The sequence below is a fragment of the Hydra vulgaris genome, chromosome 08 (genome assembly GCF_038396675.1).
Source record: "Hydra vulgaris chromosome 08, alternate assembly HydraT2T_AEP".
Taxonomy (NCBI): Eukaryota; Metazoa; Cnidaria; class Hydrozoa; order Anthoathecata; family Hydridae; genus Hydra; species Hydra vulgaris.
Genome location: NC_088927.1, coordinates 13,320,847 through 13,345,651, shown reverse-complemented (window position 1 = coordinate 13,345,651; position 24,805 = coordinate 13,320,847). Strand labels below are relative to the sequence as shown.

The 24,805-nt window shown below is 30.3% G+C and overlaps 1 protein-coding gene across 1 annotated transcript in view; it reads right to left on the bottom strand.

Annotated features, from left to right (window-relative positions):
- The window catches only part of LOC136083035 (uncharacterized), a 69,809-nt gene that overhangs the window by 23,250 nt on the left and 21,754 nt on the right, over window positions 1-24,805 (bottom strand). Inside the window, exons 8-9 of the mRNA XM_065802444.1 lie at window positions 21,232-21,421; window positions 12,588-13,013 (exon numbers count right to left, since the gene is read on the bottom strand). Of these exons, the coding sequence (XP_065658516.1) occupies window positions 12,805-13,013; window positions 21,232-21,421 (399 nt within the window). The 3' untranslated portion in view covers window positions 12,588-12,804. The remainder of the gene's footprint in view (window positions 1-12,587; window positions 13,014-21,231; window positions 21,422-24,805) is intronic.

The window sequence follows — 24,805 nt, the reverse complement described above, 5'->3', positions numbered from 1 at the left end:
GGCTGGTAGTCAGGTTTCCCGAACACTGTGGTAGCTCTCAGAGAGGCTGATTCCATCAACAGCTGAAAAATATCAAAGTATTAACAGTGCCATGTTGCGCATGGATGGTGTCCCTGTTTGTACTTTTGGTGTGCATTGCGGAGGCCACATTTGGAGCCCTTTGTTACGGCTTAGGGTTTATTAGTAGTAGTGAGGCAATTGCTTGGGCTATTAAACAGTGTACTGAGTACTATCTATGCTTTGAGTCAAGTTCTTCAATCTAATTTTAAAATGAATAAAGTACCAAAAACTATAAAACACAAAAACCATCATCATCACCAAGTTCAATAAACCTATCATTCACCAATATTTGTGGTCTTTGAAGTAACTTTTCTTCTGTTGAGTCTTATCTCATGCAAAGTTCACCAGACCTACTTGCTCTTTGTGAGACTAATTTGAGTTCAGCTGTCTCATCTTGTGACCTTAGTGTTGATGGTTATCTTCCTTTAATTCGTAAAGACTCCAATAGTCACATGCATGGCCTGGGCATTTACATTCGTAAGAATTCACCTATTTGTCGTGAAACTAGGTTTGAATCCACAGACTATTCTTTCATGTGTTTTCGTTTAGCACCACTTCACTCTGTTGCCTTTCTCTTTGTTCTATATCGCTCTCCTTCATCTCAAGACTGCACTCTTTTTCCATGATTTTCTTCGTTACGGCCCTTGGGTAGAAATCATTCGTCTTACTGATGACAAATGTACTTCTTACATAAATTGTTGGATTCAGGCTGGCATGGAATCTTTAATTCCCACATGACGGTTCCAGGTCAAGCCTCACTCTTCACAAGCCTCACTCTTCTTCATGGTTTTCCTCACATTGTGCTGTTGCATTTTCCAATCGAAACCATTACTTCATTATCTATCAGCAAAACATTTCTTCAGAAAACAAACGTCTGTTTACTAATGCTAAAAACCATTGATAAAAGGTTTTCTCTGATGCCAAAGCCCGCTATTCTCTGGTCATAAAAATCTTATATTTCATCACAAAAATTAGCCTCTCGTGACTTCTGGAGAATCTTTAATAATATCAATAATAAGGGCAAATCTATAATTCCACCTCTCTTGTATGGTTCAGACTTTGTCACCTCACCTAAAGACAAAGCTGAATTGTTTGCTAAAAACTTTTCATCAATGTCATCTCTTGATTCCACTAGTTGCGTTCTACCTGATATTGCCAACAAACAGGTTGATCTATTGCTTGACATTCATATCACTCCAGCTTCTGTATCTAAAGTGATTTCCTGTCTAGATATTTCTACAGCTTGCGGCCCGGACAACATACCTGTTATTGTCTTGCAGGAGTGTTCTCCGGAGCTGTCGCCTATACTCTCAAAACTATTCAACAAGTGCTTATAAGAGTCTTGTTTTCCAGCCTGCTGGAAAGCGGCATCTGTTATCCCTATCTTCAAAAATTCTGGAGAGAGATCTGATTCGTCTAACTACCGTCCCATTAGTCTTCTTCCTATCACATGCAAGGTTTTTGAATCTTTAATTAACAAACACTTAATTTCTCATCTTGAATCTAATAACTTACTTGCTGACCATCAATATGGATTTCGATCTTCTCGTTCTACAGCTGATTTGCTAACAGTAATAACTGATAGGTTTTATCGTGCATTAGATAAAGGTGGAGAGGTAAAGGCCATCGCTCTTGACATTTCAAAAGCTTTTGATAAAGTTTGGCATGCTGGTCTTCTCCATAAGCTTTTTTCTTATGGTGTATCTGGCAACATCTTTAAGATTACTGAATCCTTATTTTCCAATCGTAGTATAAAAGTTGTCTTGATGGACAGCACTCTTCATCTTATTCTGTAACTTCAGGGGTTCCTCAAGGTTCTATCCTTGGCCCTATACTTTTTTTAATTTACATTAACAATCTTCCAGATATTCTCACATCTAAGGTGGAATTGTTTGCTGATGATACTACCATTTATTCTTGTTGTGATAAGAAACCAACACCCTCTGATTGCTTGGAGGGGGCATTTGAGCTTGAAAAGGATCTTACTTCTGCTACAGCATGGGGCTCACAGTGGCTGGTGAACTTTAATTCAGATAAAACTCAATTTTTTTCAGCCAATCGTTATCGAAATAATTTAGATCTTCCTATATTTATGAAAGGTGATGTACTCGATGAGTCATCCACTCTTCATCTTCTAGGGTTAACTCTTACTTCCAATCTTTTTTGGAAAACATATATCAAATCAGTTGCAAAATTAGCATCTGCTAAGGTTGCATCTCTTTATCGAGCTTGTCACTTTCTTACTTTGGATTCTATTCTCTATCTCTATAAATCTCAAATCCGGCCTTGTATGGAATACTGTTGCCATAACTGGGGCGGACCTTCTAATGATGCCCTTTCTCTTTTAGACAAGGTGCAAAAACGCATTGTAAATATAGTTGGACCTGCTCTAGCAGCCAACCTCCAACCATTATCACATTGTCGTAATGTTGCTTCTCTTTCTCTTTTCTACAAATACTATAATGGGCACTGCCCTAAAGAGCTAGCGTCTCTTGTGCCATCTACTAAAATTCATTCTCGTGTTACTCGTCATTCAATTAAGTGTCATCCTTTTTCTGTAACTGTTCCTAAGTGCTCCAAAAGCGCTTATTTGTCTAGTTATTTTCCTCGAACATCAGCTCTGGAATTCGCTTCCTTCATCTTGCTTTCCTGATTTATATAATTTGCAATCCTTTAAGTCGTCTGTCAATCGTTATCTTGCTCTACAATCTTCATCTTTTTCCTTTCAGTAACTTCCAACCTTAATTAGTGGCTGCTTGCAGCCTTGTTGGAAACGAAGACGTTTAAAAAAAAATATATATATATAAAAAATTATTTAAAAAAAACATTAGGTTGTTGTTTTTTTTGCAAGTTGTTTTTCTATGGCTTTTTATTGCTAAAAAAACATTTATTATTACAATTAAAATTGTTACTATACCTGGCATGAAAAACAACAAAATAAAATTTTAGAATAAAACTTTTTAGCAAAACATAATAATTTTCATTTTTCAAAAAAGCCTGTGCAAGACTTTCAAGCAGGCTATGCGGGCCCGCTAAAACAGATTTAGACCAGTTATTTATAGCTCATGCACTCATTTACTCCTGCCAAAGCCTGTATATTGATTGGTTGTTTATGTATTATATTATGCTAAAATAATACAAAAACTCTTAAATGTAAAACAGTGCTCGATATTACTATAATAGAGCCATAAATATTTAAATTTTGTTTGAATGAAAAGCAACATTAATAGTACTTAAAGTTTCGTGCCATACACAGCAATCATTAGCTATTAAAGACATTAAAAAAAAAACGTTAGAAAAAACCTTTTAAAAGCAAACTCTTTTACAAATAAACTAAAAATTATGGTAGAACGTCTTCTCATGTAATAAAAGATGTAACTATTTTGTCTCCAGTATCAAAAGAGTACAGTGGAAATTTGTTGGAATGTTGACACTTAGATAATATTTCGACTTTTTTATTGAGCAGGTTGTTTTCTTTGTGACATAAAATTATAAATTTCTCATGAAGGCAGAGGTTACAAATTTTAGATGTTGTTTTAATAGGTTTACAGCGTTTTATAATTTTTCACTTTATTGTGTGCATCATGTTTTTTTCTTTTAAACTCCAAATCTCCTTAGGAAGCTCGGTATCATTTTTGTATTTCACAGCATTAAAAGATTTTAAATGATTTGCGTATCTAAGCTTGAATGGTATCTCGCTGATACTGACATATATTTTTTCTTTTTCTTTAGGTTTCGGATTTTCATCAATCACAGTAGTTTGATAAACAATATTACTTAATAAACACTGATTATTTAATGGGCAAGCAGCTTTTGTAATGCAGTTGTAAGTTCTCGCATTCAAATTTGCATTACTGTGTAAAATCTTGTGGTTATGTGAACTAATTATAGACTTTACATTTTGCATACAGCTATAACTAACTTTGATTGAGTTTCTGTTAAATATTTTGTGAAATTTATGGTTTACTGGAAAGTGCAGGTCAATTAATGCTAGTAAACGACTGCCTATTTTTGTTTCCACATTCAAACTGAATGGAGGGTTGTACCATATGACTTTCTGCTTTTGATTTTTGTTTTTAGTCAAGGTAACTTGAGGTTGGTATTTTAGTTTATAATTATAGCCACACATTTTTAAAATTTCTTCGCAAGGTGGGATAGCATTATAAAAAACAGATTCATTTACTAAGGTGGCAGATAATCTCAATTCAACAGTGCAAGGGAGTCTTTTGATAATACTAGGTGGATGGTTTGAATCAGAGTAAACATTATTTCGCATTTACAGTATGGTAGTCGCATTTACAGTATGGTAGAAAAGAATTGTTATTGAGATCTAATGCCACGTCGAGATAGTTAACTATTTTTATATTGGATTGGATAGAAATAAGAAGATCGTTACCTTTTAAAATTTTTACAAAATGTTATTTGATTTTCTCTATTTGCTGGCAATTTTTGTCTTTAAATAATCGCTAGCCCCGTCATCATGATACAGACCGAAATCATCTATATTAATATATATATATATATATATATATATATATATATATATATATATATATATATATATATATAGATATGAATTTTAAGTGCTATTATTTTTAATAATAGTTTATATTATGACACAATATAAAAACAATACAAAAGACTTTGCTATGATACTTGATCTTGCTTATAATCTGTTGATAATGTTGCAGATTCTGTTATTGACATTGATGTGATGCTAATATCTTCTTAATTTCTTTTATTTCTATTGTAGATTTTTAAAAACAAAATAATTTAAATTTAAACAACTTAAAATAAACCTACAGATTGAAACTTTACAACAAATCAAAGATACTAACTGTTTTAAATAATCTTTAAATTAAAAATTAGGATGCAATTATGGTCACACTGTTTGCTTAGTTTTTTTAAAGACATTTTCTAATGACATTAAATTCTAAATTTTTTTTAAAGATAAAACTTGTTTTTTATTGCTCTTTAAAATAAATATCGCTTATAAATTGCACTGTTCCTACTTTGCATTTGTTTTAAATAAAATGAGGTGCCTACTATGTCAGTATTTTATTTTAAATAAAATGAGGTGCTTACAATGTTAGTATTTGTTTTAAGCAAAATGAGGTGCTAACTATATTAGTATTTGTTTTAAATAAAATTATGTGCTTACTATGTTAATATTTATTAAAAATAAAATAAAGTTACTATGTTATTATTTATTAGATTTATATTATGATAAAACTGACTTTTATTTTCAATAAGTTTTTTTTTTATCATATTATAAAAAATTTGACTTTAAATTGTGACTTTTTTCTTTACAGATGTTTTTAAAAAGATCTTTTTAACTGTTGCATATAATATTGTTTATATTTGTTCCTATAGTTTGTTTTTAATATAGTTTTTGTGAATTTTAAATAATAATGATTTTATCAGTTTTTTTTAAATACTTTTTAAGAATTTTTTGCTATTACTATTATTCTTTTAAAGGAAAATACATACATGGTTAAAAATAGTCAACATAAAGGAGATGATACATACATGATTAAAAATAGTCAACATTAAGGAGATGATACATACATGGTTAAAAATAGTCAACATAAAGGAGATGATACATACATAGTTAAAAATAGTCAACATGAAGGAGATGATAGTAGGCTAAATTAATTTATAAGTCTGAGAATAGCACGAAATCTGTCAAAAAAGAAGATCTTTACAAAAGATGTACACTATATCAGTGCATTATTAGAGTAAACATAATCCTTTCAAGATGAAAATAGTCAACAAGAAAGGAATGATGGTTTAAAATCATACATTTGGGATAAATGTTTATTCCAAATGTATGACTTTGAACACTCACTAATGTAGACTAGCTGTTGATCAATGAAGATGTACTTAATTTCTTTTCAGGAGGGATCAAAAACTATTGAAGCACTGATCAAACTGAGACTGACAAATAAAAGAAATTCTGTTTTCTCTAATAAGGTAAACTTCTTACCTGTTGAGTTTTTTTCTTAATAACTATATTAATGCAGAGGTTTTAATTGGTGTTTCTGTGATAAAAAGGTGTTTGTTTTTCAAATTGAATTATGAAACTTTGTTCTAAAACATAAGAACTTTCTGTCCAATTGGTAAATTCAATGAGCAGCAATAAAAATCAAGGTCAAACATAGTATTAAGTATCCTACTAAACCACCCTTTTCTAGGCATCAACAATACATTATGTGTTAGAGTAAATAAGCATTTAATAGTTTGTTTTTCAAAGTTGATAAACATTCAATGAAAGATATGGTAGGGGGAAAATGTAAAACAAATAATGTTATTTTTCTTAATGTTCTTAATTTATACTTTTTAAATTTTATTGTCATATACTCAAATATATTTTAATTTTAATTTCATAAGTAAACGTTTTTAAAAATATTCACAAATTTTAATGCTTTCTTGATAAACATGATATAAATAAAATGTTAAAGTTACTGCAGGTGTCACATCTTTACTTTAAGATAAACATAACATGAAGAAAAAAAAATCATAAAGAAACAGTTTCTCCAAATTGCTTGATGATTTTTTCTTTCTAAACATGCTATATGCACTGCACAACAAAATGATAAGGCACCCCAAAAATATTTTAAAAACTATACTATACATTTATATTTAAAAACTAATTTTTATTGTAAATGAAAGAAAAGGGTTTACAACACTATACAACAAAAGTTTTACAAGTTTAAAAAAAGTTATGATAAAGATGATTCACTTTTATTTTTTTAAAAAAAACGTTTTTTCAGTGTGACAAAATGGCACCTACAAACACTACATTTGCCAGCTGTCTCTAAGCATTCCTAATAAAATTCAGGTCTGAGGATCTAGCTGGCTGTTTTAATGTTTAAATTTCAATGTTGTTGAAATAATCCTTTACTATCTTAGCTGTATCAACGCTACCATTATCTTGCTGAAAAACAAAGTTTTTACCATCAATGCCAGATGCTTCACATCATAAAAATTCTTGAACAATTAAAAGATAGTCTTTTGCCTTTTATTGACGAAAATTTTTTCCGTCAATAAAATGAACTTCTGATTTACCCAATTTGACGCCAATGCTATGTTATTAGTTCTTCACTAAATTGTGAAAATAAGAATTCCATAAGCAGCCCATCAAGACAAAGTCATTTTTTGCTAGAAAATACTATTTATTGCTACTTCTTTTCATGCTATGTGGTCCTTTGTAATGCTCATTTGATGGCTTGTGTGTTTTGCTGTCAATGGTGGTTTTCGCTGAAGTTTTTTTGTGTGAAAGGTGAAAAGCATGACAAATAGCTTGCTGAATTGTAGGTAGATATTCAATTACACCTGCTTCTATAGCAATTTGATGTGCTATTAATGAAGAATTTGAAGCTCATCTCAACAACTTTTGCTTATCACAGTCACTCAATGTTGATGGACGTCTGTGACTTTGCATGTTTATGACTCTGTTTATGTTTATGAGGACTATTAAAGTAGTTTCTAATCACAGTTTGGCTGTGTCTCTAAATTTAATGGCTCTAGCCATACAACTAATGGAATAACAAATTTTTGCTAAGGTAAAGAGCACTTTTTTCTCTTCTGGACTCAATGGTGCAGCACAATTCATTATTAATTTTTAATTTTACTTTATAAATAAAATAAAAAAATAAAAATTTATAACTTAAAATTAAAAAACTTAAAAAAATAAAATTTTGAATTTTACTTAATAAAAAAATCTAAGCTAAGTTTTTGTCATTTCCCCACAGTTTATAGTTAAATCATAATCTGTGGTGTTTACATCAACTAAATGTTTGTCATTGCCCACAACTAAAGTTTGTAAATAAAATGTTTTTTGTAAAAGTGTTGCATTAAAAAAATGAATTTTTAAATTGTCATTATTCCTGTATGGTCCAAACATTATCATATAATGTTAAAATTATATTGTAAGTTCTTGTGCACTTGGGTTTTTCAAAATTTTTGAAGATGCCTTATCATTTTGTCACACAGTGAAGTTAAGCATTTTAAATTTAACCAATAAACAGCATATAATCAACAAAAAAAATATCAAAAACTGATTTGATATAAAAACAAATTCTGCATTTTCACTAGTGAATTCGCCGGTTATCCGGTTTTTCGGTTAACCGGATTTTCTTCGAATATCGAATATCTATTTTCGGATAATAAAAACCGACTTAAAATTTTTATAGAAAGTAACAACTTACTTATGACGCTTATTGTTTGACAAATCTTAATTGATTAAAGATTATAATAAATTTCTTTTATTAATTTAAATGTTAATTTAATCAGTTTTGTTTGATAATATATTCTTATAACAATTTACAATAGAAATCTCGAAGTATTACTTATTACTTATGCAACTTAAACAATACATTTTTAAGAAAGTTTTTTCGGAATATTCTGGAACTTTTTTTGCTTACTCAGCGTGTTTTTTGAACCAGTAGAATTCGTTTATTTGTAGATTTGGCGGTATTTTAGTGTTATCAAATGTTCTTTAAATTATCTTTCCGGACCAAGATGTTTTGAGAACATTCAAGTTTATCCATGTTTCTATCTATGTCCGCATAACAATAAGTTTTTTAAATACACGCAATTTTTATTAATTTTATTAATTAAATTTTATTAATTAAATACACGCAAACTTTATAACATCTTTCTTTTTCTGATCAAATGCTTTTATATGAGAGAATGCTTTTAAAAATCCGCTGATATTAAAACATTTTGATAAGAAAAATTTGCAGGACTTATAGTTTGTAATTATATTAAGTTAAACGTTACAATGTTCCGTGACGTCAAGTGGTTTTGTAATTATAGTGCATATATATTTGATAGTGGTTGTTTATATGTTTGTATGGTTTTATGTGTAATTTATAGGGTTAATATGAAATTGTAAATATGTTTAGGTGGGTGTTAATGGTAATTTTTGAGGTGTACGATTTAGTAAAAATTATGATGATAATTTTGTAAGAGACAAGTTCTTGTTAAGTAAAGAAAAGAAAACATCTTGACTTAATGTTCTATTTCTGCAGAAAAATTACATAGTTTAGTTATGTAACTAATGTTATGACCTTAACTTTTTTAATTTAATAGCATGAATATGTCATCATTTTAATTTTTCTATATGACAATGGATTTATTTGTTTAGAGCATAATGTCTAGTCTTAAAAAGAGTATTGTATGGAATTTTTTTAAAAAAGTTGACAGTAATTTTTCTGTGTGTAATGTGTGTGGTGAGAAAATATCGTGCAAAGGAGGAAGTACATCTGCAATGCAGAATCACTTAAAATTGCGTCATCCTTCTAATCTGGTTGTTGCTGGAAGATCTAGAGCAGGTTCGTCAACAAGTGCTAGAAATACCTTCATAAGTACGTATTTTAACACAACAACTGTGGTTATGAATCGTGCCAAAAAAGAAGAGTACCGCAACAAGTTGGCAATGATGTGCATTCAAGATCTACGTCCTATCAGTTTTGTCTTAGGGAGAGGATTCCGTGCAGTGGCACAATTTTTGTATCCAGGTTGGATCCACTTTTTTTTATTAATTTATTATTTTTATATATATATATATATATATATATATATATATATATATATATATATATATATATATATATGTATATATATATATATATGTATATATATATATGTATATATATATATATATATATATATATATATATATATATATATATATATATATATATATATATATATATATATATATATGTATATATATATATATATGTATATATATATATGTATATATATATATATATATATATATATATATATATATATATATATATATATATATATATATATATATATAAGTTTTGCATAGTAGATATCTGGCTGTTCTAATAACAGCATTTTTAAATGTTATTAGCGTATTTTGAATTGTAACTAACACTTGAAAAGTAATGCAAATAAAATATCTTATATTAATATGATAATTTCCATTATTTCCATAACTTTATTACATTATTTACATTTTACTTACAGGTGCTCCACCAATAGGATACACATCAATTGTCTCACGAATAGCTTTGCAATTTGAGGCAAGAAAGGCTGCCATTTTTTCAGAAGTTCACACAATTATGGGACAATTAAACATATATCCTTGTCTCACAACAGATGGCTGGACATCAAATTCTAACGAAAGCTTCATAGCTTTTTCAATTCATTTAATTGACAAGAACTGGAACCTTGTCAGTTATGTTATCAATTTGGTTCACTCCCAGGAGCGTCACACAAGCGTCAACCTACAGAAAAGTTTGGAGGCTGCAATGGATGCCTGGCAAATTCCAGAAGCCTTTGCAGTGGTGTCAGATAATGCTGCAAACATTGTGCTGACACTAACTTCAAGCAAACGTGTACAGCATATGGTAAGGTGTGTCGGTCATACAAGCCAATTGGCCATTAATGACAGCATCAATGCTATCCAGGCAGTTAGGGGTGCTCTAGCAGCCATCCAAAGAGTGGCACAGTTCTTCCGAAGTTCGAATCCGTCCTGGAATGTCCTCAAACAAATTCAGAAAGACGAAATCAAGAGGAATTATAAAAACCGTGGTACTGCAGTATCTAGACTTCCAAAGCCTATCCGCCCTATCATGGACTGTGAAACCAGGTGGAGCAGCAAAATCCATATGGCAGAAAGAATGGTGAGGCTACAACAGAACATCATTGCGGCAATGCAGGTAAGATAAATTGTTATAATTAACTATAAATAATTGATTGATTATTGATTGTAAATGAAAGCTTGTGAGCTTTTATTTTTATGAACATCTTTTCTAAAGGATCCTCAAGTGAAGAAAGACATGGCTAGATCAAAGTGTGGCATCCCCAACGCTGACCATTGGGGCGTTGCGCAAACAGTGGTGGAAGTTTTAAAACCCTTTGCTGACCAGGTTACTCGCTGGAGTGGTCAGCGGTATGTTTCATACTCAGCGATTTATCCAGCAATTTTCGGATTGCTAGATTTTCTTAAGCCGGATGATGAGAACGACACGTGGGCTGCTGTACAGCTGAAAGAAAAGCTGCAAAGTGAAATAAAGCAACGGTTTGGTTTGGTTAGCAGTATTAGCAATGATTTTCCTTGCTATTTAGGCATGGTTACTGCCCTCTTGGACCCTTGATTCAAAAGCCTCCCATTTCTGACCACCGAAGAAAAAGCAAGTGTGATAACGTATGCGGAAGAATTGCAGGCTATCTTGCAGCAGCAACCTGTCATGGGCCCTGCTGCAATCACTTCTGCATCATCGAAATGCAAAGTCTTTGATGCTTTTCACACAAGTAAAAAAAAAGTTGATTTACTCTTGCGTATATACAAGCCAACAACAAATGCCAGCTCACTACCAACAACTTTTTGTCAGGAAATGCATATTTATATAGCAGAAGCTGCTGAACCGCTCACGGGAGATCCACTAATGTGGTGGAAGTTGAATAGTTCTCGATTCAACCTTCTTTCTCGTTTGGCTGCACAGCTTTTCTGCATCACAGCAACCAGCTGTCCGAGTGAGCGAATATTTTCAACCACCGGAAATGTTATCACAAAGAAAAGACATCAATTAACGCCAGAACATGCAGAGATGCTGGTTTTTCTGTATGAAAATTCAGAATTACGTGGAAACTTGGTTGATGATAACGAAGAAGAAGAATATGATGATGATGATGATGATGATGATGATGATGATGATGATGATGATGATGATGATGATGATGATGATGATGATGATGATGAAATTCAATTTAGCATTGATGTCGAGATGAATGATAATGCCGATAATTAAACAATACTTGTACATTATTAATAATGTACAAGTAAAAAAAAGTACAAGGAATATATTCCTACCTGTTTTAATTATATAATTAAAAATGGTATATTATAATATAAAAAATATATGTCTTTTATATCTTTTTTCATGTTTTTACTCTCGAGTTCCTAATAAAAGTTCCCCCCCCCCCCTTATTAATTTTTGATTATTTTTCCCACCCACCCCAAGCTTATTAAGACCCCCCCCCCCTCGTTTATTAATTTTTACTTGTTATCAAAGTTAAATTTATATCTTAGATTTAAAAAAAAACTCTATGAAAATCGGCCTAAAAATTAAAAAATAATTATATCAGTCATAAATAAAAACAAAAAGTTCAGTGAAAACAAGCTTTAAAAATCGTCGAACTTAGTTTATTTCTCACCAAAGTAAAAGCAATTTAAATTATATTGAAATTATGATAAAACGGCTGATAGAAAATGTGCATTTGACAGCAAGCCGCGCTAGAATTAAAAAGTTTTATTCGTGTTTTGTAAAAAACTTTTTAATTTGAATTTATAAATTAAAATTTTTTATAAAAAATCCCCCCCCCCCTTTTATTAACCCCCCCCCCCCCCCCTCCGTAACCGAATAGTTGGTTAACCGCAAAATGATTCGAACTGTTATCCGGTTTTTGAAACGGTTAACCGGCAAAATCACTAATTTTCACCAAAATCAACAAAAAAACAGTAATGAATAAAAACAACTTACCTTTAGAATAACTTTGACACTTTGTGTCCAGAGAAACAAAACAAATTTTAATTCTACCAGAAAAATATTTATCCTCATCTTTTAAATTTCTAACAACAGGAATAGTTTCTATGAGTGCTTTAATCTCGGTTTTCATAAGATTGCAAGCTTTATCTAGGTCATTATTATTTAGGAGGTCTAACTTTGTACCAACAACAATAATATAAAAAACTTTTACTCAAGCTACTAAATTCTCAATCCATGGTTGAAGTAGTTGGACGAATTCATCTTTTTTAGTTACATCCCAAACTAATAGATATAAAGATGAAGAAGATAGAAAACACTGGTGGGTTGCAAAGTAATCTTCTTGTCCTGCAAAATCCCATACTTGAAAAACAAAAGGTTCCTTTTTCTGAAAGGATATAATGACCTCTTCAATATCAATACCTAAACAACATATTCAAATAAATAAATTTATACATACATATTACGGAATCCAAAAAAAAAACATTTTTGAAAAATATATGCAGAGACCCCCTTAATGCAGCGTGGAAAATAAGAAATCAAAGGCGAGCGGTCAAACTGACCGGCTAATACATAAAATTGACGGTCAGTTGTTTTTTTTGGGCGGTCAAAATTTTAATTTTTTTTTTTGTTTTAAATTTTTATCGTAGCAATTATTTTGCATGACGAAACTTTGTAAATAAAACAATAACTTGATACTTTAAAATGAACGAACTCGTATTCCTTTTTTAATTGTATTCTATTTTTTTAAATAATAAAAAATACACATTTTTATGTTATATCAAAAAAATTTAAACTGAATACTTAATCAAGTATCATTTTATGTAATACTACTATAATAAATGCCTAAGTTACAAAAAACAAAGTTTTATATAACTTAAAAATGTTTTTTTAAAGATACGTTTCATCTGATTTATTAACCAAAGTTTCATCGAAAGACGATTTTAAATCTAAAGACTCGTCTGATGACAATTCTAAATCAATTAATGTTTTTATAGTTGTTTTTTTCTTTTCTTTTTTTGAATAAATTTTTCGACTTTCTTGTGTAGGCCTTCGCAACGTATCTTCGGCCCATAATTCAATGGCAGGATTCACATCAAATTCTTCACTATTTGTTTCATCAGTGCACACCCGAATTAAATTATTGAGCCGTTTTTCAGTTAAGCGATTTCTTGTGTCAGTTTTAATTCTATTAATAAGAGAAAAAAGACGCTCAACCTTTCCATTCGAAATAGGCAATACGAACAGCAGTTCAACAAGAAGTAGAACTGGACTCCGCACTTTTTTCATAGAACTCGAAAAAATTTGGTACCATACTTTACGGTACTCAGTTTTATCTGGTGCCAAATATTTGACAGCGTAATCAACTAAGTTATGCCAAGCATCAAACATATTATTTACACTCCCAGTGAAGCCAGCATAACGTAACGGCATATTATAAAAGTCATACAATTTTTCAATGTTATTGTCAGCAAATGAATTATTGGTGTTATTTTGAAACCAGCCACCAGTGTTTAGGATAAACATTCCATACATATCAGGAACCGTATTTTGTGTTCCCAAACGCTCTTCTATGGATTCGGCAATTAACGCTACAATCATTGATTTCGAATTCTTAACTAAAGTTAGTGCGTTTGTAAAGTCATGAAGCTCAACATCCTGGAATGAATACTTTCCAGTGTTGTTTTTTACTTTTGCAAGGAAACGTTTGACTGTTGGTAAATCCGCAAATTCTTTTTTCTTCAAGCGACTTAACTGTTTTTTAGTTTGTTTAATAAATCTAGATGATGCTACGGAATTGAAAAGATAAAGATAACAAGTTTGCTGGCGATAAAACTTCTATGAATAATGCTATATAAAGAGGTATTCGTCCATGATTCCACTTCTGATGATACTCTTTAAACTTTGCTCTTTCTGCTTGAGTAAAACTGAAATCTGCAGTCATGTTTTCGAGATGTTTCATATATACTCCATATTTGTCTAAGATCATCTCAAGTGCTTGAATTTTATGTGCAATCCATCGTGTTCCTATTTATTATTGCACAAGTATTTTATTTTATAAAAAGTTTTTATTGCTCAAAATACTGTTTTATAAAGAACTTTTGTTGTATAAAAAACCAGCATCTAATAAAGTATATTGTTTTATAAAGTATTTTTTATAGTTAAAATTGAAAAAAAAAATCCAATATACCTGATGCTTTTTTGGGGCGAATACCTGCAATGTCAATTGAATTACCCTCTTCAAGGATAGCAATAGGCTTTCCTAACTGTCGTAACTTTTTTAGGGATTTTTATAAATGTTATACATTTTCAAAATGATGTTATTGACATCATTAAACGCTTTTATTTGTGCAAATTAACTCAAGGCGATGTGCAACACACTAACCAAAAGTTACCCATGGAATTTCTTTCTGAAGTAATACATTTACACTTGTTCTACTTCCTCTATTTATAGCTGCGCGATCAGCACCAAAACCAACTAATTTAGTTTTAAAATTTTCGATACCTTCTGATTCAAGGGATTGACTAATTTTATTAAAAACTCCTTCAGATGTTCCGTATTCAAGATAAGAAATAGAAAGAAAAGAACACTCAACGCATATCTCGGTCTTTCCTATTGGAGTAGGATCGAAACTGATAATAAATATAGCTTCTTTTTTAATTATATAATATCTCTAGCCATTCATTTGCATTATATTTTGCAAGAGTAGGTTTACCCATTTTTGAGCTGTTGTTAGCTGTTATTTTCAACTATTGAGTTTTTTCTTCTTTTCAACAGGTGGTTTTAATTCCGATCCTGCTTGTGTTAAAAATGAAAGTGTTGTTTGTCTCTTTTTAGTCGCCTCCATTTTGAAGTGCTGATGTTTGACGATTCTCTTATAATTTAGTAATATAAAAAATGTTCAAATTCGCAATTGTTAATTTGAAATTTATTTAAAAATAACTCATTCATTGCTATGACTTCAGATATTGCGGGAAAAGGTTACGAGAAAAATGAATGAAAAAAAAGGAGAAAATGTTCTTAGTTACATTAATTTTATATAATGGTTAAATAAGAACTTCAGTCGTTACCGACATTGAAAAAGAAAAATGATTGCACTTTATATGAAAAATGATTGCATTTTATATCTCATTTGTATCATTTTATATCTTTCATTCATTTTTGTTTAAAATCATTTTATAAACTATTAATGTTATTTAGTTGATAATAATGTTAATGCCTCTTGCCGGCAGATGCTGAACTAATATTTAATAAAATCATGACAATCGTTTTATGAAATACTATCAAAATTATTTGTGTTACTTAAAACGAAACTTTATACTACAATATATATATTTTTAAGATTTTAATAGTAGAAAAAATAAACAAACGCGCATTTGGTAATTTTAAATTTATCTAAATAATAAAGTTAACTTCTCAGTCACTCAGCGTCAACCGAACAAAGAGTCTTTAAAATAGAGAACATAAGAACCTCGACAATTTCAAATACGAACTTTCTATTTTCCGGAGTCTTAACCAATTGAAATCTGAAAAAATTTATTTTCATCACAGAAGGGCTTGGTGTGCGGCTCTTAGTCGATACTTTGTAAGTTTTGTTGACTACGGATAAATGAAACTAAAAATAAAAGATAAAGGTATTTTTTCATTGCAATTGGCAGCGAAAGGTAAAATGTAAAAGCAAAAGGTAGAAAAAAAGAAAAATAAATAAAATGATATAAAGAATATATAAATAAAATGTAGGAATAAAAAAATGTTCTTAGTTAATATTATATTATTATTAAAACAATAATAAAATAAGAACTTCAATCATTTATGAAAAAAGCAGTTATGGATTTCACCACCAATAAAATGAAATTAGTTTTGATAAGTGAAGCAAAAAAAATTAATAGTTTACGTCATTTATAATACTCACTAACGAAGCGATTTAAAGTAGCATTTTATGAAATTTTGGTAAATGCATTTTCAAAGGCATCCTGATAATTTGTCAAACGTTATATAACTCTTTTTTTCAACCGGTCAACCTTGACCGGGAAGAATTCGTTTTGAGAGGTCAAAATAACAATTTTAGTCACTTCGGGCGGTCAGTGACCGTTGACCGCCCGTTATTTTCCACGCTGCCTTAATGTGTTCTATCTAATACAAAAACACTAGATTTAAAATTTTTTTGAATAAAAAATATTTTAAGGGGTCCCTCAAGACCCTCGAATATTTAATGGGTCCCAAATATTTTCAAAAAAAAAATTTTTCAAAAATATGTCAACCTGGTACTCAAATGAAGCGAAATTATATAAAAATTTCAAAAATAATATAGATTTCAAATATAGAATTGTTAATTTGGGTTTTATTACTTGAAAAATTACGTTTTTTAACAAAAAACAAAAAAATGCATTTTTTATGTATTTTTATGACAATTTTGATAAGTTAAAATTTTTCCAAATTTAATATTATTTTTGAAATTTTTATATAATTTTGCTTCATTTGAGTACCAGGTTGACATACTTTTAAAAAACTTTTTTGAAATAATTAGGGACCCATTAAATATTCAAGGGTCTTGAGGGACCCCTTAAAATATTTTTTATTCAAAAAAATTTTAAATCTAGTGTTTTTGCATTAAATAGAACACATTAAGGGGGTCTCTGCATATATTTTTCAAAAATGTTGTTTTTTAGGACACCCTAATACACATCTATACCAAAAAAAAATTTACTCTAAAGTTGCACAGTGGGCCTGAATTCACTTTTATTGGACAAAAGTAAGTAATTAACTATTACGTCTTTATTTACAATATTTGGCATGAGTACTAATATGAGGTCTGCGCTTCTTATGAAAGTGTATTTTTATATTTGGTTGCTGTCTACCTAATTTTGCTTAGCAACATCCTATTATCGGCAGTTGCAGATGTTTTATACGCGCTATATACAATATAATTAGTTTGCACATTAATATTAGGTTTGCTCTTTTTATGAGGGGATATTTATTATTTGGTTGCCATGGTTACCAAGTTTTATGGATACCTAATTTACATTGCAACAACCTATTTTGATAGTTTCAGATTTTTTACAAGTGCTATATTCACTAAATTTAGCATGAATACCAATACAAGGTCATACTTTATAGAGAAGTCATAACTTTTTAATATAGTTGCTATGGATAACTATATTGTTTAACATATTTAGGTAAATAATTTTAGGTAAATATTCAGATCTTTAATAATAAAAACAAAAAATATTGCAATAAAACATTGACAATTTGAAACACATTAACTATTTATAAAATATACATACATGCATAAAATAAGAAATCATATTTTAGTCGATTGTCAGAGCCTGAAGCAAATCATTAACTCCTTCTGGGAGTTGGTATTTTGAATTTAAAAAATTTGACCTCCTCATACTGCTGATTATTGGGTCTGATGAGCATAAAAGTCGGCATAATACATCGTAGCTAGTTTTCAAATGACTGCATTTGCGTGTGCAATTTTCACGGAAACGTTTGAAATCCTTGTTTTGTGCTTCCTGTGCCTCTTAAGAGAGCGTGCCAGTAGGCAAGATCATTCTCCTCACAGCCTCATGTCCGTGTAATAGTATCTTGTGCAAACTTTGTGGCATGTAATATCATGGGTAGTTCAGTACAAACAAATGAGCCACCTAAAAAAGGCAATCAATCCTGTAATTACAAGGCTAACTTAGCAACAGCTCATTATAAAAATAATATTAACAAATAAACTTACCTCAAGACACTACTTTTGAAATGCATCTGCATTAATTGGCAGAGCTAACAACAATGTGGCCAAGATGACATGCAACTTTTTCAGCAGTAGTACATCCAGCTTTAAAATTTCAGTCACAATATTTTCAAATTAGATAAAACAACGAGCTGTATTTCCATCATTGGATGTCCCAGAACCACCAGATCTACGCACATCAATAATTAATCCAAGGCGATTTTTAAAGGCATCTTGGATTCTTGTTTTGTTTGTCGTCACAGAAAACTTTTCTTTTGTGCTACTTGCCTGTTACTTTTGGTTATCCAAGTTGTAAGCAAGATGAAGACAGCATTCCATTGTTCTAATCCATGCATGTAATGATAACAAACCATACCAAAGACCAGAGTAGTTTGCATTTTTATTTATTGCTACCATTTTTTTTATTTATTGCTACCATTTAAGGCTGTTGCCACATTACCATCAACCATGGTTATTTGAATGATATGCAACATACTGATGTTATTCTCTTGAATTAGTTCAAGATTTGCATTTCTAATAAAAGATTCTTCTTCTATTGAATAAAAGATTCTTCTTCTGTTGTTTCTTTAATAAACTTAAAATGCAGTGGACGACAGTTCAATGTTGAAGTTGGCTTATGGTTGCAACAAATTATTTGTTTACAGTCATCAACAACACAAGATAGTTCAAGTGGAACAAGGCATGTGAGAAATATACTTTGTTCACTTTCAAGGTGTCTTTCACCATTTGTAGTCTGCTTGTATATGGACTGCCTAGTACTACCATCAAATCCAATATTGTGTTGCAATGTGAGCCATTTAAGAGATGACAAATCGAATGAATTAATTACTTCTTCTTGCAACAGGCACAAACGAATAGCTGTATGATCTAAAAGCGCTTGAAGACTTACTTTAGCTGAATAGTCTGACACTACAATTTCAATTTCTAGTGGCATACAGTTTTTTTTTCATCCCTTAGAGAATTTTAAGTTGGATAAATGTTGGACCCTACAATCATGGCTTCATTTCTTAGTGTTTGGTAGTCCGGCTTAGTTAACCCACAATCCAGTAAAATAGCTAAAGCTTTCGTAGGAAAATATGGTGTTGCCACTGAGCAAGACCCATCTGACTCAGCTTTAAGCATTTGACCTAGAAGTTGTGCCTTTTTGACCTAATAAAATAAGCTCTTCTGATGTTCTTGACTCTACTAGTTCCAGACTTCTTCTATGCTTGGTTTTTGTGCCAGCATTTTCAAATTGTACTTTTGGCCTTACCATGGAACTGGAAGTAACTGGGAGCAGTGGTAGTGATGGTAGCGCTTCTTCATCTACAGCAATATAATTCTAATTTAACCAATCCATGAACTTTTTTTCAAATAAAGTATTATTATTGTATGCAATTCTCCATTTTTTTTTATATCCTTTGATGAATTAATTTAATTTATCACTGCTGATGAAATACATCCACTTTTAGTTTGCAAATTAAATAGCTTAAAGGTTGTTCATGAGCTTTTAGAGTTAAAAATGCTTATACTATTTTCACGTAAAAATATGCGTATATCCAATTTTGTGATCGCCATGTCTGAAAATATTAACAATAAAATAAAAAATAGCTCGGCTTTTTTTTTTTTTAATTTTGCACAATTAAATAATGAAATGAAACTTTTATGTCATGCCAATTCTGTTATTCATTTGTTACAGCTTAAAATAACATTAGCATCCATAACTGTGGCTAAGTATTACCTTTTGTAATGTTAAAATGTAATAAAATAGCAATTAATATTCTTGTTATGAAAAATAATTCAAAAAATTAGGTATCCATAGCAACCAATTAAAATTATGACTTCCATAAGAAGTGTGAATCTCATTTTAATACACGTATAAAAACTGTTAAAATAACGTTAATGTAAAAATAAGTTGTTGCTATGTAAAATTTGGTACCTCAGCAACCAACTTGTAATCAATGTGTAGCTTAAATACGTCTGTCTACATCCATAAAATCAAGTGTTTAGGCTTCCTTACATGTTAAAGAACAGTTTATGACCATTTATATGCTGTCCTAACCCGCCCCAAAAAAGATGCATTTCATTTGGCCCATTTAAATAATAAAATTAAACTTTTGTTATACCTATTCTAGTATTCATTTATTACACCTTAAAACGACATTAGCATCCATAACTGTGGCTAAGTATTACATTTTAAATGTTAAATTGTAATAAAATAGCAATCAATACTGTTGTTATGCAAAAATAATTAAAGAAAATTGTGTAACAATGTAAACATAATTATTAAAAAATTGTCAACTTTTTACTAAATTACTATAAAGCCATTCCGGAAAGATGATTAAGAATTATTTAACAACAAATATAATAAAATAACTCCAGAACGTTAACAAGCTATATATATAGAACATTGTATATGATTTTTAGACAAATTGGATCATGCCAAAATTTAAACTTTTGTCCATAGCTGGCCCACTGTGAGTTGGTGCAGATATGTAAATAATTGGTTTTAAAACTTTTTTTTTAACCTTTTTTTAATTTTTGACCACTCTAGGCCCACTAAATATTTTGCATACAAAATAATATTTTTGGTTTTGAGGAGTGTAAAAATGTGTTGGACTTTCATTCTTGTAATTATAAATATTTCTTTACTAAAAATTTGTAATTAGTTTTTGAAAAACAATATAAAAAAACTTTTAAATTCCCTAAAGTTTTTTACCCAGATAACATCTCAAGCCATCTGAATTTAATCTTTAATAAACTTATCCTACTTCCTAATGGTGTTAATGGATGCTTCTGCATCTTTTTAAACACTATTGCACTATTAAACCACTGTAGCAAATGTTTGCTTGGACTAAAAACACTGCTGTTTTTATAACCATGACAAAAAAATACAAATGCATTCAAACACATACCTTGTGTTGATATATCTAGATTAAATTTATTGTCGCCTTTAAGCCTTTTAAGTAGAGTTGTCTTTCCTTGCTGCTGACAACCAATAATCATTAGCTTCATATTATAATAAGGCTTTGAGTATCTTAACTTTCCTATTAAAAGATTTAAAATTTCTTTTGACGTTTTCTTTTCAGAGGGAGGATCTATAATCTAGAAAAAAAAAAAAAAAAACATTTAATTATAACAGAAATCAAATTGTTGTTACTTATGTAATTAATGTTACTTAAGAAAATGGCTGCTTAAGACTTATCATAAGATGATAAAGCAACACCCTCAACTACGAATGTTTGGCTTGTTAAACATTTGGCTTTTCCTTTCAAGAACACATGGACCAAGTCAGTTGCCAACAAAGAGTTTGCCCTACTTCAAATTTTTTATGAAAGAGTAGTCAAAACACCAACTTTTCAAGATTTCAAGATCCTGTAACACATTGATTTTTCACTATGACTTTTCTGGCTTAAGGCTAATATTTCAACTGAAGCAAAGCCTTATGTAGCAATTAAATTGAAGAATATTCACAAGCATGCTGCTCCATGAATACTCTGCATATACAGTATCTAAGCACATAAATAGAAAATCTGCTACAAGACATAACTATGAACAAAAATTTGCCACCAAGATGATTATATTTTTTGATGTTACCTATGATGAAAAGGATTGTTACACCAAGATAAATGAAGATAACAAGTTGGTGATAGACCAGAAAAGTTTCTGAAAGATGTTAATGACATCAGAAGATTTAATATATAAGCAAGCAGTTGTTAAATACAGAAAATAACAGTTATTTACGAATTCATTGTTGATATATATTTAATTACTTTTTACTAAGCCTCACTAAATAGAGGATGTGCAATATTAAATTTAAAGGGTGTACAATATCAAATTCAAAGGATGTGTGATATCAAATTCAAAGAAAAAATTTTTTGGCCACCCTTAAGCGCATTTATGCACAAAAAATTAATCAAAGTTGTTTAACTAATTTTATGTTTCTTATATTATTTAATTATTAATTAATTTCATATTATCTTGGCTGATTAAATTTCATGGTTTATTTCATATTAGCTCAGTTGTTTAAATTTCATGGTAAACTTAGTTAATTAAATTTCATGGTTAACTGATTGAGATTCAATTCATGATCAAATATTGTTGATAGGTTGAAGGTATGGCACCTAAGCAACAAATTAATCTTATTTGTGTTTGGTTATACTATTTGCTTGATATTTGATTTAATTGTCGTATGCATAATATTTGACAATTTTTATTTTATTGAAATACTGTTTTGTGAAATTAAAACTTCTTTCAGTTACATCATTGAATAAATTTGTTTAATTCACATCATTAAATGATTTTGCTTTCAATAAAACTATTTCACCTTACAAAAAAACATTTAAAAAAACTCAATAAAGCTATTCCATCTCACAAAAAAGCATTAAAAAAAAACTGGATATCAATTATACACTTAAGCACCAACCTCAGATTATTTTAATTAAAAGCAAAAATTGCAAACCAAAAATCATATGGTATACCCATCGATTCGGTAAGAATGTGGAAACATAAATAGGAAGTCCCTTACTAGCATTAAATGACTTGAACTTTCCAGTGAACTACAAACTTCATAAAATATTTAACAGAAATTCAATCAAAGTAAGTTATAGCTCAGCCCTCAGAATAAGGGGAAATGAGGACAGCAATATTTTGCCAACTTTATTCTTTGAGAGATTGGCATCAGGTCAGCAAAAAAAACTTAATATAAAGGCTCTACCATAAAACATAGAAATAAGGTTGGCAATTTTTTGCCAACCTCAAACACTTTTAGGTTAGCATTACCGAATGACGACCCAAATTCTGAGGGCTTTATAACTGCATGCAAAATATAACAACCATAAATAGCTTACATAACCACAGATTTAGATAAGATTTTACACACTGATACAAGTCGGAATATAACAACAAAACATCACAAAAACGACACACAAAACTTCTGTCCATTAAATAATCAACAATGACACACAAAACTTTGTCCATTAAATAATCAATGTTTGATAATATTGTTTATCATGTACTACTACTGTATAACTAAAAATCCTGATTTTGCAGGCGTTAAGGCCTACAACTTTTGTCTTTTTCAATCTCTAACTCAAATAGTTAACTTTCCAAATCGCTTTCCAAACAACCCCAACAATTTACCTTCTCTACTTGACTTATGTCTTCTTTCTGATCCTAGTCAGTGCTCAGTTTCTTGACATTCACCTCTAGGTGCTTCTGATCACGGTTTGATCTCTCTAAAACTATTATCTCATTCTTCTTTATCATCAGAATCCCTCTTATGATTGTACAACTTACAACTACCTTAAAGCTGACTGGGACTCTTTCCATGATTTTCTTCGTTATGGCCCTTGGGTAGAAATCATTCGTCTTCCTGTTGACAAATGTGCTTCTTACATAACTTGGTGGATTCAGGCTGGCATGGAATCTTTAATTACCTCTCGACAGTTCCAGGTCAAGCTTTACTCTTCACAAGCCTCACTCTTCTCCATGGTTTTCCTCACATTGTGCTGCTGCGATTTACAATCGAAACCATTACTTCCATATCTATCAGCAAAACATTTCTTCAGAAAACAGACGTCTGTTTACTAATGCTAGAAACCATTGATAAAAGGTTTTCTCTGATGCCAAAGCCCGCTATTCTCTGGTCATAAAAATCTTATATTTCATCACAAAAATTAGGCTCTCGTAACTACTGGAGAATCTTTAACAGTATCAATAATAAGAGCAAATCTATTATTCTACCTCTCTTGTATGGTTCAGACTTTGTCACCTCACCTAGAGACAAAGTCAAACTGTTTGCTATGAAATTTTCATTAATATCATCCCTTGATTCCACCAGTTGCATTCTATCTTATATAACAATCAAACAGGTTGATCCATTGCTTGACATTTAAATCACTCCAGCTTTGGTATCTAAAGTGAATTCCTCCTTAGACTTTTCTACAGCTTGTGGTCTAGACAACATACCTGTTATATTCTTGCAGAAGTGTTCTCCGGAGTTATTGTCTATACTTTTAAAACTTTTTAACAAGTACTTATCAGAAATTTCTTTTCCAGCCTACTGGAAAGTGGCATCTATTATTCCTATTTTCAAAAAATCTGGAGAGCCATCTGACTTGTCCAACTATTTCCCCATTAGTATTCTTCCTATCATAAGCAAAGTTTTTGAATCTTTAATTAACAAACACTTAATCTCTCATTTTGATTCTAATAACTCACTTTCTGATCATCAAAATGGATTTCAATGTTCTCGTTCTACAGCTAATTTGCTAACATTAATAATTAATAGGTTTTATCGTACATTAGGTAGAGGTGGAGAGATTAAGGCTATAGGTCTTGACATTTCTAAAGCTTTTACTAGTATTTTGACATTTTCTTACTCCAGATTCTATTATTTATTTCTATAAATCTTAAATCCTTCCTTGCATGGAATACTGTTGCTGTATCTGGGGCAGATCTTCTAATGATGCTCTTTTTCTTTTAGAC